At 39.1% G+C, this 21,503-nt stretch overlaps 2 protein-coding genes across 3 annotated transcripts in view; one reads left to right on the top strand and one right to left on the bottom strand.

Annotated features, from left to right (window-relative positions):
- Window positions 1-5,389, bottom strand: part of LOC307126525 (E3 ubiquitin-protein ligase TRIM16-like) — a 17,466-nt gene extending 12,077 nt beyond the window's left edge. The window contains exons 1-3 of one of the 2 annotated variants that reach the window (XR_013816502.1): window positions 4,693-5,374; window positions 3,078-3,173; window positions 2,758-2,991 (exon numbers count right to left, since the gene is read on the bottom strand). Coding sequence is in view for 1 of the 2 variants with exons in the window: in XM_079817088.1 (XP_079673214.1) it covers window positions 2,758-2,991; window positions 3,078-3,173; window positions 4,693-5,265 (903 nt within the window). In the remaining variant the exon portion in view is untranslated. Of the gene's footprint in view, window positions 1-2,757; window positions 2,992-3,077; window positions 3,174-4,692 lie in introns of both variants that reach the window. The other variant, XM_079817088.1, reaches the window with a different exon arrangement.
- LOC307126529 (uncharacterized protein) overlaps window positions 1-21,503 on the top strand; it is a 1,210,917-nt gene that overhangs the window by 738,287 nt on the left and 451,127 nt on the right. The gene's annotated exons all lie outside the window — the stretch shown is intronic.

Here is a 21,503-nt window from a genome sequence, read left to right as displayed (position 1 = left end):
TCACTCTGAAATGAGAACTCCTGGCCCGCCTTGTGGACTGAAACTCAGGCTAGGGAATTAAAAAAACAGGCATCCTTGGTTAGAGTGAGGGACAGTAAGTTAGGTAGATATCAGCACACATGCAAATCTGATATAAACAATTAAAAATAATGAAGTCAATGACTGTAAATGAGAGTTAATTCATGGTCACCTTAAATGTCCATTCATTTAAAATAGCCATGTGACGGTATCAAATTTTCATAGTGCGACAATTGCTTAAGCTTTTATACGGCATGATGAAACTTTGGGTCCCTCCTGGGACTGTGCTTGCTTAATCACCCATATCCTAACAGGACTATTTTAGCCATACACCCTGTACGGACATCTCTACCGCATTTTCATCAGTAACCCACATCTGCCGAGATGTAATGTGACTATCAGCTTAATACTGGAATGTTGGATGGGTGCGTATGAGGCTGGGAGAAAAAAAAAAAGAAAAAAAAATTCACAGTATACTCACTACAAAAAACTAGACTACACCACTGCTTAGGACCCAATCACAAGGTCAGGTTTTATGGTTTAAATATGCTGAAGCTAATATACAGCCTTAAAGAGAGAAAAAAAAAAACTAAAAGCATTGATCATATGGACTTCACTGTCAAATTCATTAATGTGTTACTAGTAAATAGTTATGGAGATTATTATAAAATGTTTCAGCAGGTTAGAAAATTATCTGATCTGATTCTGAGTAAAAAGATGATGAGAAATCTAAATGGGTGAAAACTGGTACCATCAAGTTCATAGATTTCAAATTGTTGTTAAAAAACAAACAAACAAAAAAAACACAGTTTACATATTAAATATTAGTGAGATTTAAAGTGTTTAAAGGGTTAGTTGACCCAAAAATGAAAATAATGTCATTTATTCACCCTCATGTTCATCTTCGGAACACATATGAAGATATTTTTGTTGCAATATATAGGCTCAGTGAGGCCTCCATAGGCAGCAATGAAATTTACTCTCTCAGGATCCATTAATGGGTAACACTTTACAATAAGGTTCATTAGTTAACTACATTAGTTAAAGCTACACTGTGTGATATTTTCCCCCATCTAGCGGTGAAAAGGTATATGACCATCCAGTGAATATTAGTTTCTGTTCTTCTCAATTCCGATTTCGTTTTAACTCCTACGGTGGCCGATTTAGTCCAAGATTAACATGGCTTCCAGTTCGACCTCGTCCACATTCGACACGGTGCCATCGAGTGTTAAAACGCGAAAGGCGAAGCTTGAATTTACGGGTATGTCCCTCTTTGGCTAATGTACTTTCAAGATGGAGGGGCAACATGGCGACCCGCATTAGAACCCCTCACCCATATGTATTTTCAATGGCATATTATAAACTTACGAGAATACTTTTTATTACTTGAAAGAAGTAAATATACATTAATGAGCACATATATTTTTGAAAGACCTAAGTGTTTTTAGCTAAGAATAAACTAAAAAAGTTACACAGTGTAGCTTTAACATGAACTATAATGAACTGCACATATAAAGTATTTATTTATCTTTGTTAATGTTAATATCAACATTTACTAATGCACTATTAAAATCTTGTTAACATTAGTTAATGCACTGTGAACTAACATGAACAAACCATGAACAGCTGGATTTGTATTAACTAACGTTAACAAAGATAAACAAACCATGAACAACACCTCTGTTCAGCATTAGTTAATGTTAACTAATGCATTAACTAACATTAACTAATACAACCTTATTGTAAAGTGTTATCCATTAATGTACTAACAACATATTTAAATCAGTTCATGTGAGTACAGTGATTCAATATTAATATTATAAAGCAACAATAATATTTTTGGTGCGCCAAAAAAACGAAATAACGACTTAACGAATGATAACCGATTTCAAAACACTGATTCATTAAGCTTTGGAGTGTATCGAATCAGCGAATCGATTCATGATTCGGATCGCGTGTCAAACCACCAAACTGCTGAAATCACGTGACTGGTGCTCCGAACCGCTGAATCGATACACTGATTCGATATGCTCCAAAGCTTCATGAAGCTTTGTTTTGAACTCGGTTATCACTATACAAGTCGTTATTTTGTTGTTGTTTTTTGTCGCACCAAAAATATTATCGTCGCTTTATAATATTTACATTGAACCACTGTACTCACATGAACTGATTTAAATATGTTTTTAGTACATTAATGGATCTTGAGAGTGTAAATTATATTGATGCCTATGCAGGCCTCACTGAGCCATCAGATTTCAACACAAATATCTTAATTTGTGTTACGGGTGTGGAACGGCATGACCCTCATTAAGATATTTGTGTTGAAATCTGATGGCTCAGTGAGGCCTGCATAGGCATCAATATAATTTAGTAATAAATTAAGTAATAAATTGGAAGTAATAAATTACATTATTTTCATTTTTGGGTGAACTAACCCTTTAACTGTTAAAAGTGTTTAAGCTGTCTGGAAGCTCAATATATCTTTCAGAAAAATGTTTCCTAAGAGATTTCCCGGGCTGAAATGCATTTGTAAGTGTGTCTCTTTCAGAAGATATGTAATGTGTATTGTGAAAAGCGCTATACAAATAAATTTGAATTGAATTGAAGATGATGAATAGATTAGAGTCTGACTGATGATTATATAATAACCGAACACACAGATCAACACTTCAGTCAACTGCTCATTCTGTTCTCATGAAATGTTTCTCTGAGTCTCTTGTTCTTCTAGATCTCTGTTACCTGCAGGAAATGGATGTGATCCTGTGTGTGTGAAAGCTGCTCCAGCTCAGCGCCTCTCCTCCTCAGATCATTGATCTCCTGCTCCAGTCGCTCCAGTCGTCCTTCAGCTTGACTCACTGCAGTCTTTTCCTGATCACTGATCCACGGTGTGGCCTCAGAGCGACTTCTCTCAATGGAGCGGATGAGCTCAGTGAAGATCCTCTCACTGTCCTCCACTGCTGTCTGTGCTGAGCGCTGTTAGGACACACATCACAATCACACAGTGGCTTCAGTGAGTCCTGACTGAGACTTCTCAAACTTCTCTTCTTCTCCAGACTCACCTTATGAGACTCCACAGCCTTTGTCAGCTGCTGAAGATCTTTCTCTCTCTGCTGGACTCTCTGCTGGAACAACCTCTGCGTCTCCTTCAGCTGGAGCTAAAGCACAAACCAATAACAGCAGAAACATCACATAAATCATCTAGTAAATGTGAATCAGTGAAGTGCTGAGACAGAGGGGTTAAAAATCTTGTATAAGATTATAGGTTAATTCATAAGTGCCAGCATTATTTCATCAATGCCTAAATATATAGGGAGATTTCACTCAGAAATGTAAATTCTTTCATTGTTTACTCATTCTTATGTCTTTCCAAACTTGAATGATTTTCTCTTTCACAAACACAAAAGATATTCTGAAAAATGTCTCTGTTTCTAGAGCCCATATCAAATATGGTGACACGTCAATAACATAAAATCTCACTGGCTCATGCATGTCACATGACTAAACATGACACAATATTTTATTTTTCTTATCCCTTCAGAACACAGATTAGTCTTCTGAAGTGAAGACCCCCATCGTAGCATCCCTCTACCTCCCCATCGCTGTTAATGGTAAAGCGCGTTACATTCCGACACACTCTCTAAAGGCCAATTTATACTTCTGCGTCGAGTGCACGCAGAGGGTACGGCGTACCCTACGCATAGACGCGTTGGATACGCCGTACCCTACGCCGTAGCCTGACGCGCACCTCTCCAAAAATGTAACAACGCGTCAATTCTACGCGGACCGCAAGCGCTGTGATTGGTCTGCCAGAACCCTTCCCTCAGGTCAATAAATAAATAAAAAATCTGCGATAGGAGTGTGTGTGTGTCCAGAAATTGGATGATAGTTCCTTACGTCTGCTATAACACACTATTTTGCAGTCCAGCGATTCTTTATGGTAGTAAATAAATACATAGATCCGCTGAATATAGTTTATTTATTTTCTCATTAAAACCAAATATGTTAATCAGTAATTGTATATCAAGAACAGGGACACATTAGGGTATATTTCGTGAATGAAGTCTCCGCAACAACAATCGCTTGCTGAGCCACCGCTGCTGAAAACAGCGGCCACGAGCTCCGCATAGTTTCACAAATGCATTCCAGCGCCAGATCGCCTTATTTAACTTTACTAATCAACTAGAGATGCTAAATTTGTATTAGATACAACAACTCAAGCTGCAAGAAAAGCCGCTCTCTCACTGCTGCTGATATTCCGACATGAATGTACAGATTCTACACATCAAGCTGCTTCTTCTTCGGCTGTTCTCTTGATTACACCAACATGCCCGAGGACACTGCCTCCTAGCGTCTGCATGTGGAATTGCACATTGACGCAGACAACAGCGCAGAAGTATAAATGCTCACGACGGCGTCGGCTACGCGCGTAGCCTACGGCGTACACTACGGCGTACACTCGACGCAGAAGTATAAATGGGCCTTAAGCAGTAGACCAATCAGAGCAGACTGTGATTTTCAGAAGGCGGGTTTTAAATAAACTGAAACTAAAGCAGTATTCAGACAAAGAGTGAAAACCGAGACATTAAATGATGTAAATGTATTCTATTAGACCCCATAAACAAAACCATTAACCTGTAAATGAGTAGGCTATAATGGGACCCTTTAAGTTCATACCTGTTTCTCTGTCCTCTGAGCTTCAGCTGATACAGTGTCGTGGTTTTTATGTTCATCCATCACACACAGCACACATATACACGTCTCATCAGTGCGGCAGAAAACCTCAAGGATCTTGTCGTGTTTTTGGCAGATCATCTCCTGCAGTCGTCCAGTGGCATCAGTCACTTTGTGTCTCTTTACTTTAAAGAAACTCTCATGTTGTTCAAGGTGATTCTGACAGTAAGAGTCCAGACACTCCAGACAGGACTTGACGGCTTTGTGTTTTCTTCCAGTACAGACGTCACACTGCAGATCTCCAGCTCCAGCGTAACGGTCAGCAGGACGTTCAGTCTTCTCCAGTTTCTTCACCACTTCAGTCAGAATGGTGTTTTTAGCTAAAGCAGGTCTTGGACTGAAGGTCTGTTTGCACTGAGGGCAGCTGTAGACTCTCACATGATCCTCCTGATCCCAGCAGCCTGTAATACAGCTCTTACAGTAACTGTGTCCACAGGGAATGGTCACTGGATCCTTCAGGAGATCCAGACACACTGAACACTTGAACTCATCCTGAGAAATACTTGCTCCTGCCATTTTACTGCATGAATACAGAGACACAAACACACAACAGCTCCACTACACTCAAGTTTTAGTTTCTTTGAACGCACATGTTTCCTGTTTCCTGGTTCAGTGTTTGAGTGATGCACTTTCAGTTTATAAAGTTGAAGCTCCACCCACATGGATTAAACCATGCTAACTCAGCAGGTAAGTATGGCAACCACACCATCTACATTAAGTAAGTATTGAGCATAACGCACCATCAGATCAGTGTTCTCATCACCCTACTTCATCAGTACTTCACCTTCAGTATATCAGCAGCACTCTCAACACACTACAAAGACAAGCAATAGACTCCCTTCTACCATTGCCTACCTGTGTACATACCTGATCGTCTGCCATCCATCATTCATCTTCTGTGTTCTGTGATCATCTGCCTGTGTCATCCACTCCTGCCCAGACTGACCGCTCGCCAATCTGCCAGAGATAGGACTGTTTATCTACAGATAAGACTCTCATACTCACAGACCTGCCAACATTGAAGAAAGTTTATGAGTACAAAATTACTCATTTACAATGTAAATTTCATTTAATATTTAATCAAATCAAATATGAATTTTAATTAAAAAAACTGACAAGATTGTAACAAAGTCTGTTTAGGGCCTCTAGACCAGGGATTCTCAAACTTTTTTGGACCGGGGACCCCTTACAGTGGAGAAAATGTTCCAAGGACCCCCTCATAACAATAACAGTGATTAATATGCCCCAAAATTATTTGTACTCTTAAATGTCATTGGAATTAATTGCATTGTAATCTTTTTCACAATAAAAAACTTAAGACCTGTTTTATAGAACAGAAACACATTGCAGTTTAAATCATGTTAATAACACTTATATTCTTGCAAACATTTGGGTCGTTTTATTCAAATTGCATTTGGACTCATTTTTCACATTTGCATTTGGACATTTACAATTAGTAATTACAAAAAGTAATTTATCTTAAAAGCTTTTATAAAATCAACAGCAAGACAGCAAGCTCAGGCTTGTTCTACAACCCCAAATCAGAAAAAGTTGGGACAGTATGGAAAACGCAAAAAAAAAAAAAAGAAAGAAGTGATTTCTAAATTTACTTTGACTTGTATTTCATTGCAGACAATATGAACACAAAATATTTAATGTTTTGTCTGGTCAACTTCATGTCATTTGTAAATATGCATCCTTTCCTGTCATTCAGACCTGCAACACATTTAAAAAAAAGTTGGGACAGTAAAGCATTTACCACTTTGTAATGTTGCCATTCCTTTTCACAACACTTAAAAGACGTTTAGGGACTGAAGACACCAAGTGATGAAGTGTTTCAGGTGTAATTTTGTCCCATTCTTCCTGCAAACAAGTCTTAAGGTGGGCAACAGACGGGGTCTTCGTTGTCGCATTTTGCGCTTTAAAATGCGCCACACATTCTCTATTGGAGACAGGTCGGGACTGCAGGCAGGCCAGTCAAGTACCCGTACCCTCTTCCTCCGCAGCCAGGATTTTGTAATGTGTGCAGAATGTGGTTTTGCATTGTCTTGTTGAAATATGCATGGACGTCCCTGGAAAAGATGTCTTCTTGAAGGCAGCATATTATTCTCCAAAATCTCTATGTACTTTTCAGCATTAATGGTGCCTTCACAGAAGTGCAAGTTACCTTTGCCAAGGGCACTGACACAACCCCATACCATGACAGACCCTGGCTTTTGGACTTGTTGCTGGTAACAGTCTGGATGATCCTTTTCTTCTTTGGGCCGGAGCGCACAGCGTCCATTCCTCCCAAAAAATACCTCAAATACTGATTCATCTGACCACAGTACACGTTTCCACTGTGTGATGGTCCATCCCAGATGCCTCCGAGCCCAGAGAAGTCGACGGCGCTTCTGGACACTGTTAACATAGGGCTTCCTTTTGGCACAGTACAGTTTTAACTGGCATTTGTGGATGTAACTACGTATTGTGGTACTTGACAAAGGTTTGCCAAAGTAGTCCTGAGCCCATGTGGTGATATCGCTTATAGATGAATGACGATTCTTGATGCAGTGCCGCCTGAGGGATTGGAGATCACGGTTGTTCAGCTTAGGCTTGCAACCTTGTCCTTTACGCACTGAAATTCTTCCAGATTCCTTGAATCTTTTAATTATGTTATGCACTGTTGAATGTGAAATATCCAAATCTCTTCCTATCTTTCTTTGAGGAACATTGTTTTTAAACATTTCAATAATTTTCTCACGTATTTGTTGGTAAACTGGCGATCCTCTGCCCATCTTTGCTCCTAAAGGATTAGACCTTTCTTGGATGCTGCTTTTGTACCAAATCATAATTACAATCACCTGTTGACATCACCTGTTTCAAATCACATAATTAGTTAACCATTTTACCTCATTACTAGCCCTAAATTGCTCCTGTCACAACTTTTTTTGAAATGTGTTGCAGGTCTGAATGACAGGAAAGGATGCATATTTACAAATGACATGAAGTTGACCAGACAAAACATGAAATATTTTGTGTTCATATTGTCTGCAATGAAATACAAGTCAAAGTAAATTCAGAAATTACTTCTTTCTTTTTTTTTTGCGTTTTCCATACTGTCCCAACTTTTTCTGATTTGGGGTTGTAATAAACACAAACATTAAAATTACTCAGATTAAAATTAATACATTAATATTTTACATTAAAAGGATGGTTCACCCAAAATGAAAGTTCAGTCATCATTTAATCACCCTCAAGTTGTTCCAAACCTGTATGAATTTCTTTCTTTTGCTGAACACAAAAGAAGATATTTTGAAGAATGTGGGTAACCAAACAGTTGATGGACCACATGGACTTCCATAGTAAGTAGGCTACCAGAAACTGTTTGGTTACCAACATTCTTCAAAATATCTTCTTTTGAAGAAGAAAGAAATTCATACACGTTTGGAACAACTTGAGGATGAGCAAATGATGACTTTTCATTTTTTGGGTGAACTATACCTTTAAATTAACATTTAAATGATTTAATGTTACTATACGTGCATCAACTTTAAAATAAGGAACTCATTGCACCTTATATCAATGGCAGAACAATCAACAAATCATAACAGTATTAACACTGTTGCAGAACACATCCTAGTAATTAGGCCGCATCTTATAGTCTCACATTTGTACAGTAACTCGTTTGATGAGCTAACATGAACTAATGAGATGGGTGTGCCTCTCTCTCAGAGCAAATTCTGTTTATTCTTGGAGCGATGGATGACAGGCAGACTCTAAGGTCATTCTCTGGCAACACACTCCGGGTCCGAAAAAAACTCTGCGATGTCAGGTTTGTCCACTCTCATAAATTCTGACATCTCACTGCGTAGCTCAAAAACGCGCTGCAAAACTTCACTGTGATACAGCAGTGTGTCATGGCCTGCGTCCATCTCTCTACAAAGTTGTCCGAACAAGCGTGACTGCAATGCCCTTGACTTCACAAATTTAACTGCAGTGACAGCTGTGTTCAAAACAGAGTGAAGGTCAGGTCCCATGTTTTTGGATGCGAGCGCCTGCCGATGCAGCATACAGTGCGTAGCCATAATCTTCGGGTTAACAGCCTTTATTTGTGAAATACTACACTTTTTCGGCCTGTCATCACAGCCACACCGTCGGTACACACGGCAACACATTTTCCCCAGCTTAGTCCCGCTTCTGTCATGAAAGTATCCAGTATTCTAAATATTTCCTCACCTGTTGCTCTGCCGGGCATCTCCTTGCAGAACAGAAAGTCCTCCAAAATCTTTCCTTCCCATGGATAGCGAACCAAAACAATGAAACAACGCACTGGCGATGTCAGTTGATTCGTCCAACTGAATAGAGAAATGCTCACAGGAACGCAATCAAGTGAGTGGGGGGAAAGTAGAACAAAGAAACACATATGAATGAAAACAAACTGAAAGGCCATGATAAAGAAACTAAACAGAACAGACTTGTGACACGCACATTGCATGAAGGTTTTGTCATAAATTATGACATTGTATTGATTTTGGATTGAACTATTCCATTAATGCACTTAACCCCTAGAGGTCGACGGTCTCTAACAACGGTGACCAACTCACTTTTTTCATATCAGTGCAAAAGAGACTCAAAATGCTACATCGATTTTGGTCAGTGTGTGTACATCATTATAATCTGTTACATTTCTACTTTTATTTGTGTACACTCCCTGAGTGTGTGTTTGTGTGTGTGTGTGTGTGTGTGTGTGTGTGTGTGTGTGTGTGTGTGTGTGTGTGTGTGTGTGTGTGTGTGTGTGTGTGTGTGTGTGTGTGTGTGTGTGTGTGTGTGTGTGTGTGTGTGTGTGTGTGTGTTTGAAATGTAGTCTTATTTGAGTAATTTACCAATCATGCACCTTTCACACATGCACTGTTCTCTCCCAGTGTTTCTATCAGAGCATGCAATACAAAGTTATAAAAGGCCCTGCAGCCCTTCAAACAGGAAATCACCAAAACGCTGGCATACCACAAGTGTGGGGTGGATACTGCAGTGATAGCTGAGCTAGAGACTTGTGACGTTGAAGCCTACAAGACCTTATGCAAAACATCCCATAGAGGCCAGAAACTGTCAGTTTGCAGAACAAAAATGTGTATGAAGGAGCTACTTTAAAGTGTCATTGAGCAAAAAAAAGGACTTGCTCATTGACCTTTGTCAAAAATAAAAGCTTGTGTTCATACATGTGTGGGCTAGAGAAACAGTTTTTGGTAATTTAATGTAAAAGTTTTGGTATTAAAACGCACAAATAGAGACATAGTTGTGAATACAAAACTTCGATTTTGTATTAATGTAAGTCAGAATTTGTGTGTGCAACGTATGGAAGGCCGAATGGGACAAAACACATTGAAACACTTGCGCGTTCATGTGAAACACTTGCGCGTACATGTGAAACACTTGCGCGTTCATGGGAAAAACTTGCGCGTTCATGTGCAACACTTGCGCGTACATGTGAAACACTTGCACGTTCATGTGAAACACTTGCGCGTACATGTGAAACACTTGCGCGTTCATGTGCAACACTTGCGCGTACATGTGAAACACTTGCACGTTCATGTGAAACACTTGCGCGTACATGTGAAACACTTGCGCGTTCATGTGAAACACTTGCACGTTCATGGGAAACACTTGTGCGTTCATGTGAAACACTTGCACGTTCATGTGAAACACTTGCGCCTAGATGTGAAACACTTGCGCGTACATGTGAAACACTTGAGCTTAGATGTGAAACACTCGCGCGTACATGTGAAACACATAACCGTAAATGGGAAACACTTAAGCGTAAATGTTAAACACTTGCACGTTCATGTGAAACACTTGCGCGTTCATGTGATAATCTTGCGCGTTCATGTGAAACACTTGCGCTTAGATGTGAAACACTCGCGCGTACATGTGAAACACTTAAGCGTAAATGGGAAACACTTAAGCGTAAATGGAAAACACTTGCACGTTCATGTGAAACACTTGCGCCTAGATGTGAAACACTTGCGCATACATGTGAAACACTTGAGCTTAGATGTGAAACACTCGCGCGTACATGTGAAACACTTAAGCGTAAATGGGAAACACTTAAGCGTAAATGGAAACACTTGCACGTTCATGTGAAACACTTGCGCGTTCATGTGAAAATCTTGCGCGTTCATGTGAAACACTTGCGCGTACATGTGAAACACTTGCGCGTTCATGTGAAACACTTGCGCGTACATGTGAAACACTTGCGCGTTCATGGGAAACACTTGCGCGTTCATGGGAAACACTTAAGCGTAAATGGGAAACACTTAAGCGTAAATGGAAACACTTGCGCGTTCATGTGAAAATCTTGCGCGTTCATGTGAAACACTTGCGCGTACATGTGAAACACTTGCGCGTTCATGTGAAACACTTGCGCGTTCATGGGAAACACTTGCACGTTCATGGGAAACACTTGCGCGTTCATGGGAAACACTTGCGCGTTCATTGGAAACACTTGCGCGTTCATGTGAAACACTTGTGCGTTCATGTGAAACACTTGCGCGTTCATGGGAAACACTTGCGCGTTCATGGGAAACACTTGCGCGTTCATGGGAAACACTTGCGCGTTCATGGGAAACACTTGCATGGGAAACACTTGCGTGTTCATGAGAAACACTTGCACGTTCATGTGAAACACTTGCATTTAGATGTGAAACACTTGCGCATTTACGCTAAACACTTCTAAACCATGACATAAGCTAAATTGGTAAGCTCTTTACATTATGTCAAAATCCCATCTTAAAAATGTGTAGTAAAAAGACACCTACAGTACTTAAAAAATGCTCCAACTTCATGTTAACTAACCGACCTTGATTTGAAAAAGACTCCCTCCTCCAGATGATGTTATCAAAAGTTCAGTCAAATTATTGCTTTAATTTAGCATAATGCACTTACGTCTGGTCCTCAATACGGGCAATAATAGCAGTGAACAGTTCTTCATCTTCATCCAACGAGTCATTTATGAGGTTAATGTAAGTTCCATAATCATTTTGCCAGCACCTGGAGGTGGGGCTATTCGATTGTGGGCGTTTCTTGTTGGCTGCTGGAAGAGGCTTGGGCATTTGTTGATGGTTGTTCAACATGTGTTGAAATGGATATTGCCATGGCATGGGACTCTGTTGCGGGTAGCTCCGCTGTTGAGGTTTAAGCACTTACTGAAACAAAGGTGGGATTGCCTGTCTGTTCTTTGCATGACTTTGAGGAATGTGATGGCCACTCATCATCTGTACCACCTGTATCTAACTCCTCTTCCTCACAGTTTTCTTCAGAATCTGATGTTTCTCCATAAAACAAGTTGGCAGTAGTCAAACTTGTGATCAGTGCTATTGTGCACTGTTTTTACACATTTGTGTGAAGTTGATGCCAAAAAGTAGGACAAATTAAACCTTTTGGAAATACACTTAATTATAAAGTAAAAAATACTTTATGATTTAAATTAGTTTAGTTTAATGGCTTATACTTAAAGTGGCTCTGATGGTCTCAAATAAAGAGAAGATCGTTTGAAAACTTTATATTGCCGTCAAGCTTCTGGCCTTCATGGAATGTAAGAGCAACAAGTTTGCTGCCACAAGGCCAGAGGATTTCCATACTGACAGGCAAAAATAATACAAGAGTAAAACTTTGATAATATTTTATAAAATTTGATTAAACACTTGAGGCTAAACACAACAGTTCTAGCATGAGATCAAGCATGGCATTTTAAAACCTTAAACTTAAAAAGTTGTACACACCTGCATATGCATGATTACAAACCAACTTACCCCACACCACATGGAATTTTCCCTTTAAATGCCTCATGCATTTTATTCATGACTGTTCTGTAGTCCCACGTTGTATCAAACTCAAAAGCACTTATTATGTGGCCCTTTTCATACAACTTCTGCTTCGTCCTCTGCTTGACCACATTGTTTTCTTTGGGGTGTCAGTAGAATTATATCTTTATTATAAATTCTATGATATGGTGGCTTTGGGCTGAAAAAAAAGAAAGTTAAATGTCATATAAGTGCTATTAGTTTCTGTAACGTAACCCCACTTGTCCGTCAGAAAATGTGAAGATACAAAGAAGAGGATGGCCACTGTGAATCTTGGTAATTGTGTAACTAAGAGATCTTACACACACGCACGCACGCACGCACATACACACACACACACACACACACACACGACTTGTGTTTTTCTCTTAATTAAAGGGGCTATATGCAACTTTTTCCCCAAAATAAACGTAACAATAGCCTTTTTATTTTACCATTTATGACTCAAACATCTCCTGATGAGCATACTGACACCTTGTCCGCTCACAGTGGTGCACCTATAAGCCTGTATCCTATTTTTCCTATTTTCTGGCGGGTCGTTTTTTCCCGCGCTGTCTGCGGATGTGACGTCACCACCGCTGCGAGAGCGAGCAGAAAATAAGAGCAGTTCTGTTTTTTGGCCACAGGTGTCAGTCGCGAGTTTAAATTTCAGAAAAACGCATATAGCCCCTTTAATGAAAACTAGCTCAATGAATGGCTAGGGAAAATAATAAATTTTAATACCCCATTTTAACTTTTAACCCACATTGCCTAAATGAAATGTTAAATATTTTAGTACTTGTCCATTATTGCTTTTATCATCATTTCCCATGATAAATTATAGTATTGTGGTTGTACCATATTACAGTTCATGTCAACAGTACAAAAACCACTATAGCTGCCAATATGAAAAAACGGTGGTAATTCAAATTGTAATCTGCCAAAAAAAAATACAAATATACTGTAATAAAGCTGCATCAGCCTGCCAAAAAACAAACAAATGATGTTTTATAAACAAGGTTCGGGAGAAGCACGGTCAGATAATTGACACAGGTGGAGAGCACTTAGCTAATCAACAATAGAGGTATATATACGCAGCAGTCTTACCTCTGTTTGTTGACAGTTCTCAGCAACCCTTCCACCACCCCTTCGCCACACCTTTTAACTCTAAAACCACTTACATATACGGGGAGTACTCTGGGTTCGGGCCTAATTCCGAGCTCGAAGCCCTCCCCCCGGACAGCATGCCAAATACGCATTGGATTACTCTATAAATTATATGTAAGTGCGAACTCGTGAAATATATATATATATATATATATATATATATATATATATATATATATATATATATATATATATATATATATATATATATATATATATATATATATATATATATATATATATATATATATAAACATAAATATAAATATGTGGTATATACCGCTGGTTCTCTGATCCTGATGTGGGTGTGCTCGGTAAGGTTACATGCTGAGTGAGGTTTGTGTTCCTAGCATCCACATTGTTTTGCGTGGGTCGAAACAATGCCCCAATTTCTGAATTAATCTGAGTCTGACTGGTCGAAGGAATAGAATCTAAACGAATTAGTGATCATATTGATCAAGACTGGAGAACAAAGAAGATTTCTCCAAATATTTACAGCCTCGGCAGCAGCCTTACTATCTGCCATGAGTGCATGCTAGATTCCAAATAAACCGCGATTCAGTTTCCAAATTTATAATCTTCCGGTTGCAAGTGTTTCACATGAACGCGCAAGTGTTTCACATGAACGCGCCAGTGTTTCACATTAACGCGCAAGTGTTTCACATTTCTCTGTGTGTGTGTGTGTGTGTGTGCATAGTATTAATTCTTGCATTTCTCTATTTCAAAGAAAGATGTCAGGGAAGAGGCAAATTAATAATCCATAATAATTTGGAATATTTTTTTTTCCAGAATTTACTGTGTTGTAAATATAATTTATTCTGAAGCAATATTCTGACCAGTGTTCAATCAGCTTTGAGATATTTAAATCTGCATATCTTTGATATTTTTACCTTTTATGAAGGGCATTTTCCCATAATCTTATTAAATATAGGCTATGCTTCAGCTTTCATTTTATATTCTTAAATTTGATCTATAAATAAGACACTGTAGGGCTGTTGCCAATCAAATTAAATCATTTACAGTGAAAAATGTTATGAGATTGTTTTAAATATTTTTGAATATACAATTAAGAAATGTTGGAAAGAAAACACTAAACTAAACCACCAGTAGGTGGCAGAATGTAAACGTTGTTGTTGCGGGAATATCTAAATCTTACCCGGATACAGCAATGCTATTTTCTAATTGGCTGTTCGGTAGCTGTATTTTTTATTTGATTGGCTGGTGCGTGGCAGGGCCTTCTGAACTCTATGTGGTAGTGATGGGCAATCCGGCTCTTTTTCGTGAGCCGGCTCGTTTGACTCAGCTCACTGAAAAGAGCCGGCTCTTTTGGCTCACAAACGGCTCTTTAATTTTTTTTTATGTTTTGTCTATGATAGGTGTGAAAACAATTCTAATTAAAAGATTAAATTAAATAATAATACTCACAATGTCTCACAATTTCTTTAAAAATGCATTGATTTATGAAAAAATAATACTATTAAACATTTGCATTTGCAACTGGTCCATTATAGAAGACTGCGTTGCTTTGGGTCGCGGATTAGGCCTACTTGACTGAGTGGATACATCTCCACGTGAGGTGCTGGCTCCAGTCGCTCCTCCACCACCATCACTAGCAGGACCGCTAGTTTCTCGAAGCTCCGCTAGCTTCACAGTTGGGTGCACAGTTCGCATATGTCGGTGTAGGTTGTGGGTAGAACCGGCTTTATGTGAGATTTTGTTTTGGCAAATTCTATACTGTGCTTTAACATTGTCTACATTATTAAAATGATTCCAAATGCTGCTGTGCTTCCGACTCATTTTCCTGCTTTTGTTTGAACTTTTCACAGCTGTTTTTCCTCTCCTCTCCTCCGAGTTTGACAGTTGACACTGTGTGTGCGACGCGTGTGTGTGATGGCTCGGCCCCTCCCTCATGCCGTATAATTGGTTGACACCTCGTGTATGATTGACAGGAACAGAATGTGAGGCTGACCAGACGAATGTGTGCGCCTTTAGACCTATATCATATTTTTTTTTGTTCTTTGAATTAGTCAATTATTGTAAATAAAATAAAATTCATTATTTAATTATGACATAATGATTTAATTTCTATGGGCTATATATTTTTTTAAATAGAGTCGGCTCTTCAGAAATGCGAGTCAGCTCCCGTCGTTCACCTAAAAGAGCCGGCTCTTAGAGCCGACTCATTCGCGAACGACCCATCACTACTATGTGGAACTCACTTGATTCCTCTAATAGCAGCGCAATTTGGTGGGCATTATCCTGGAAATTTCTCTGCGTGAGAAATACAAGGTGTGGCGTGTGAACGGGTTGAAATGCGTGTGTCTCACCAATGCGTGAGACTTGAGAGCCCTGCGATATACTTCGCCGGCAGATGATGTTGGTCTGTTATTGATGCTTTGTACAGCAGGCGCCAATGGCTGAAAAAAAGTGCGCAATTCAGTTTCTGATTCTGACTGCAGTTGAGCAGAAGGCGACACATTCGATTAAACTTAATTAGCAATTGATCTTATAATAGTGGGCGAAGCAAGCACATTTCGCAAAATGCTAATTGCTTCAGTTGTAGCACGATCCCTCTCCATGATTGCAAAGTTGCAAATGCGGTAAATAGGCAGGTTACTTCCGTGTACACACAAATTACTTCCCTTTACACTGAAATGCCTTCCATTTGCACTGAAAAGTTCACGCACATCAACATATGAAATCACTTGCATATATATATATATATATATATATACAACTAAAGCATGCATCCACATTTTATTTTGTATGTATGCACGAGTGTTTTATGGATGTGTATGCGCGCATCGAGTTTATATGTATGCGCGAGTGTTTATAGGTGTATGCATGGAAGTTTATATGTATGCGCGAGTGTTTATAGGTGTATGCATGGAAGTTTATATGTATGCGCGAGTGTTTATAGGTGTATGCATGGGAGTTTATATGTATGCGCGAGTGTTTATAGGTGTATGCATGGAAGTTTATATGTATGTGCGAGTGTTTATGGGTGTATGCATGGGAGTTTATATGTATGTGCGAGTGTTTATGGGTGTATGCATGGGAGTTTATATGTATGCGCGAGTGTTTATAGGTGTATGCATGGAAGTTTATATGTATGCGCGAGTGTTTATAGGTGTATGCATGGAAGTTTATATGTATGTGCGAGTGTTTATAGGTGTATGCATGGGAGTTTATATGTATGTGCGAGTGTTTATGGGTGTATGCATGGGAGTTTATATGTATGCGCGAGTGTTTATAGGTGTATGCATGGAAGTTTATATGTATGCGCGAGTGTTTATAGGTGTATGCATGGGAGTTTATATGTATGTGCGAGTGTTTATGGGTGTATGCATGGGAGTTTATATGTATGCGCGAGTGTTTATAGGTGTATGCATGGAAGTTTATATGTATGCGCGAGTGTTTATAGGTGTATGCATGGAAGTTTATATGTATGCGCGAGTGTTTATAGGTGTATGCATGGGAGTTTATATGTATGCGCGAGTGTTTATAGGTGTATGCATGGGAGTTTATATGTATGTGCGAGTGTTTATAGGTGTATGCATGGAAGTTTATATGTATGTGCGAGTGTTTATAGGTGTATGCATGGAAGTTTATATGTATGCGCGAGTGTTTATAGGTGTATGCATGGAAGTTTATATGTATGTGCGAGTGTTTATAGGTGTATGCATGGAAGTTTATATGTATGCGCGAGTGTTTATAGGTGTATGCATGGAAGTTTATATGCATGCGCGAGTGTTTATAGGTGTATGCATGGAAGTTTATATGTATGTGCGAGTGTTTATGGGTGTATGCATGGAAGTTTATATGTATGCGCGAGTGTTTATAGGTGTATGCATGGAAGTTTATATGCATGTGCGAGTGTTTATAGGTGTATGTATGGAAGTTTATATGTATGTGCGAGTGTTTATAGGTGTATGCATGGAAGTTTATATGTATGCGCGAGTGTTTATAGGTGTATGCATGGAAGTTTATATGCATGCGCGAGTGTTTATAGGTGTATGCATGGAAGTTTATATGTATGTGCGAGTGTTTATGGGTGTATGCATGGAAGTTTATATGTATGCGCGAGTGTTTATAGGTGTATGCATGGAAGTTTATATGCATGTGCGAGTGTTTATAGGTGTATGTATGGAAGTTTATATGTATGTGCGAGTGTGTATAGGTGTGTCTGCGTGCAGTGAGTGTATATGTATGTGCGAGTGTTTATAGGTGTATATCAGGCCCAGATTGGCTAATCGGGAGCACCGGGAAAATTCCCGGTGGGCCGGTCTGTTTTTTTGGCCGCAAGGGCCGTTGTTGTCATGGCACTGGGTTGAAATATGGATGCTGTCCCTAGGCTGCCTGCACTCACAGCAGCCCCACTTTTTTTTTTTTACCGCAGTCCAACTCTTTTTATTTATTATTTTATCGCAGTCCAACTATTTTTATTTATTATGTTACCGCAGTCCCACTCTTTTTTAATTTAATATTTTCCGCAGAGTGCAGCATGCAGGTTAATGATGACGGGATTATCTTTTGACTCCCTGGCCCCGCCCCCAACACAGCACCTTGCAAGTTGATCAAAATAAAAAAAGTAAGATAAAAATGGATGATAGGAAGCGCAAAGGCGGAGCTGAAAAGGCCAGAATAAAAAAGAAAAAAGCTTTGGAAACTGACGCGGCCAAATGTTGTAAACTGAGCACATTTTTCCTAAAAAAAAAGAATGAAGATGACGAGGACGGTAAGTAAGCTAACGTTAATGTAGTTATAGGAGCAGTGCAAGATGCTAGCGACCGTGCAAAACAACGTTGTCTGCAAACCACGTTCATGTATCAAACTTTTTCTTGTAGCTCTTCAGCAGCAGCCGCCTCTAGCCCGGTTTGCTGCTAAAAGTGAAGAGCAAGGCCAAGTCACTTTACCAAGCTCCAGTCATGAGCCCGACACACCAGAATGGGCAGGTAGGATTGTCATTCAGAAGAACTAATAGTAACAAAGAGCCCTGCTCAATGAAAAATGCCCTGAGATAATTAATGATACCTGATGATTCAGCAATAAACTGACTTGACTTGATTTGAAAGCTTTGTAAAAAAGGGATATTTGTGCTGAGAAATAAATGTTACAAATTTAATTTAGTGTCAGAAAGAGAGCCAGGACCCAGCTGTGAAGAGACTTATGCTCTCACGGTGAAAGACACAGGTAAGCTAAGCTGCTATTGTATACCATAGTGTGTGAATAAGCAAACATTATCACTGAAAAAATGCTTTTCTTACTTGTTTCCTGTTCAAATATCTAAATATTCTTAATTCAAGATACATTTACTAGACAAGTGAAATGGCATAAGAAATTATGTCTTGTTTTCTGAAAAAAAAGCCTAAAAATTAAGTTTAGTTTTTTTTTTGCTTAAAACAAGCTAAATCTAAAACAATTATTTTTCTTACCCCATTGGCAGATAATATAGCTTGTTTTAAGCAAAAAAAAATGTTTTTTCATACTTGTTTAGTAAATGCATTTCGAAGTAAGATGTTTTTTTAATATATATATTTGGACTGGAACGAGACAAAAATACTAAGTAAGAGAAGCATTTTTTTTTCACATTAGTTACAATATAACAACTTTCTATGCCCGAGTGTTACTAGTGACCCATTATGTTTTAATCAAACTATAGAGAATATACAAAGCCCACGATTGAAAGGGAATAGGATAAAAGTAATATGAATTAAGCCTGCATATTTTGCCATTTGGAATTTTTTTTTTTTTAATTTGCTATGATTTAATTTAATTTAATTTGAACGTGCTTTCCGTGTCAAATATGTTAAAGATTACAATATGCGTTTATTGTGATTAAATACAGGTGCGCTCGAGTCTAGGGATACAGAAGGAAGTGTGAAAGGGAGAGCAGAGTCGACTCAGGGACAGATAGCAGAGTCAACAACTCAGCAGCAGAACCCAGAACCACAAGCTAGAAACAAGGCAGATAAAGATGATTCTGTTGATAGTTTTGATTACTTTGCCCGACCTCAGTCACAAGATATATATACATTTTTTTTTCTTATCATCCTCAACAAATCCCAAATGTTCCTATACCAAAGGTTTTCAATAGCAAAGATGGAACAAACCGCAAGTGGCTAACTTACTGTGAAAAAAACCAATCTCTGTACTGTTCAGTTTGTTTGGCATGTGCACCTTTGGTAAGTGATGGCCCTTTCATAAAGGGAGGCATGAAAGACTGGAAACACATTCACCAAAGGATAGTGGAACATGAAAAAAGTAAGACACACAGAGATAGTAGTGCAGATGCTTACTTTCTGAAAATACAAAAGGCAGATGTGAAAAGCCTGTTGACTGGCAACCAAATGTCATTACGTACTAAGCAAGTGAAAAAGAAACGGCAGGTGATGGAGCGTATAGTGGATGTTGTTAAAGTCATAGGAAAATGTGGCCTTAGCTACAGGGGAGATAAAGAAGAGGGAGCCTTTAGCTTAGAAAACATTGCTGTTAATCATGGTAACGTCCTGGAGTTGATTCTTCTCTTGAGTAGATATGACATTTGCCTCCAACAGCATGTTAACACTTGAAAACAGCAAAAAGCAGCATGAAACTGGTGCAAAAGGCAGAGGCGCTCTAGTTACTCTGCTGTCAAAAGAGACAATAAAAAAAAGTTGTGGATGTCATTAGCCAACTGATAAAAGTGACTATAGCAGAAGAAGTGAGACAAGCTGGCATGTTTTCAGTTCAAATTGACACAACCCAAGATATCACCTCCAAAGAGCAGTGTTCAATCATACTTCGATATGTAACAGATGTCATTCACGAATGACTGATTGCTATGGTGGACTGTGAGTCATCTACTGGCCAGAATTTTGTAGAGTATGGCGTTATTTTTTAGTCAAAGGTTATGAGCGTGTAAGACATGCTCACGAGCACATTATGTTATTTCACACGCTCAAAAATGAACCTTCAGCTGGCATGATAAAAGTACTCGCGCACAAATTCATCAACCGAGAGGTGCACAGGTAGCTGCGCGCGAGCGCCTGGCATACTCTCATAGGTTAACTCTGCTTGTACAGTGGAATCCTGCTCGCGCGCAGCGGGCTTCTGCTCGCGGAGTGCTGTTTTGCTCGCGCAGTGGATTTCTGCTCGCTCAGCTGATTTCTGCTCCCTCGAGTCTACATGACTTTTGACAATTTGGGGGCGGAACCAAGGGAGGGCACTTACTCTCTTATGATTGGTCAACTTTCATCGTAATCACACCCACAGGGACATCCTTGTACCTTAATTGACAGCTCTCATTACAGGAAGCACGGAGTTGGGTTAAGTTACCACCGAAGAAGAGTGGGAATGAATTAGAATGAGTTTTGTAATATACATAAAAATGTCTCTGCACGTATAAAATGCTGCGCAGATCATAGTTAAATCACTGCACAGTGGACGGAATGGCGGCGACACCTGAAGATGTAGGCGTAAGTGATATTGATATTTACATTTACATTTAGTCATTTAGCAGACGCTTTTATCCAAAGCGACTTACAAATGAGAGCAATAGAAGCAACTACAACAGTCAGAGGCAACAGTATGCAAGTGCTGTAACAAGTCTCAGTTAATCTAACACAGAACACACAGGATTTTTTTTTTTTTTTTTTTAAATAAATTAGACAGACAGAAAAATGAATAGAATGTTAAGTGCTATTCTTGATTGGTCAGGTGCTGCTGGAAGAGATGCGTCTTTAGATGTTTTTTGAAAATGGCTACAGACTCGGCTGCTCGAATTGAGAT

The sequence above is a fragment of the Gobio gobio genome (genome assembly GCF_949357685.1).
Source record: "Gobio gobio genome assembly, chromosome: 5".
Classification (NCBI taxonomy): domain Eukaryota; kingdom Metazoa; phylum Chordata; class Actinopteri; order Cypriniformes; family Gobionidae; genus Gobio; species Gobio gobio.
This window is presented reverse-complemented; position numbering and strand designations above follow the sequence as displayed.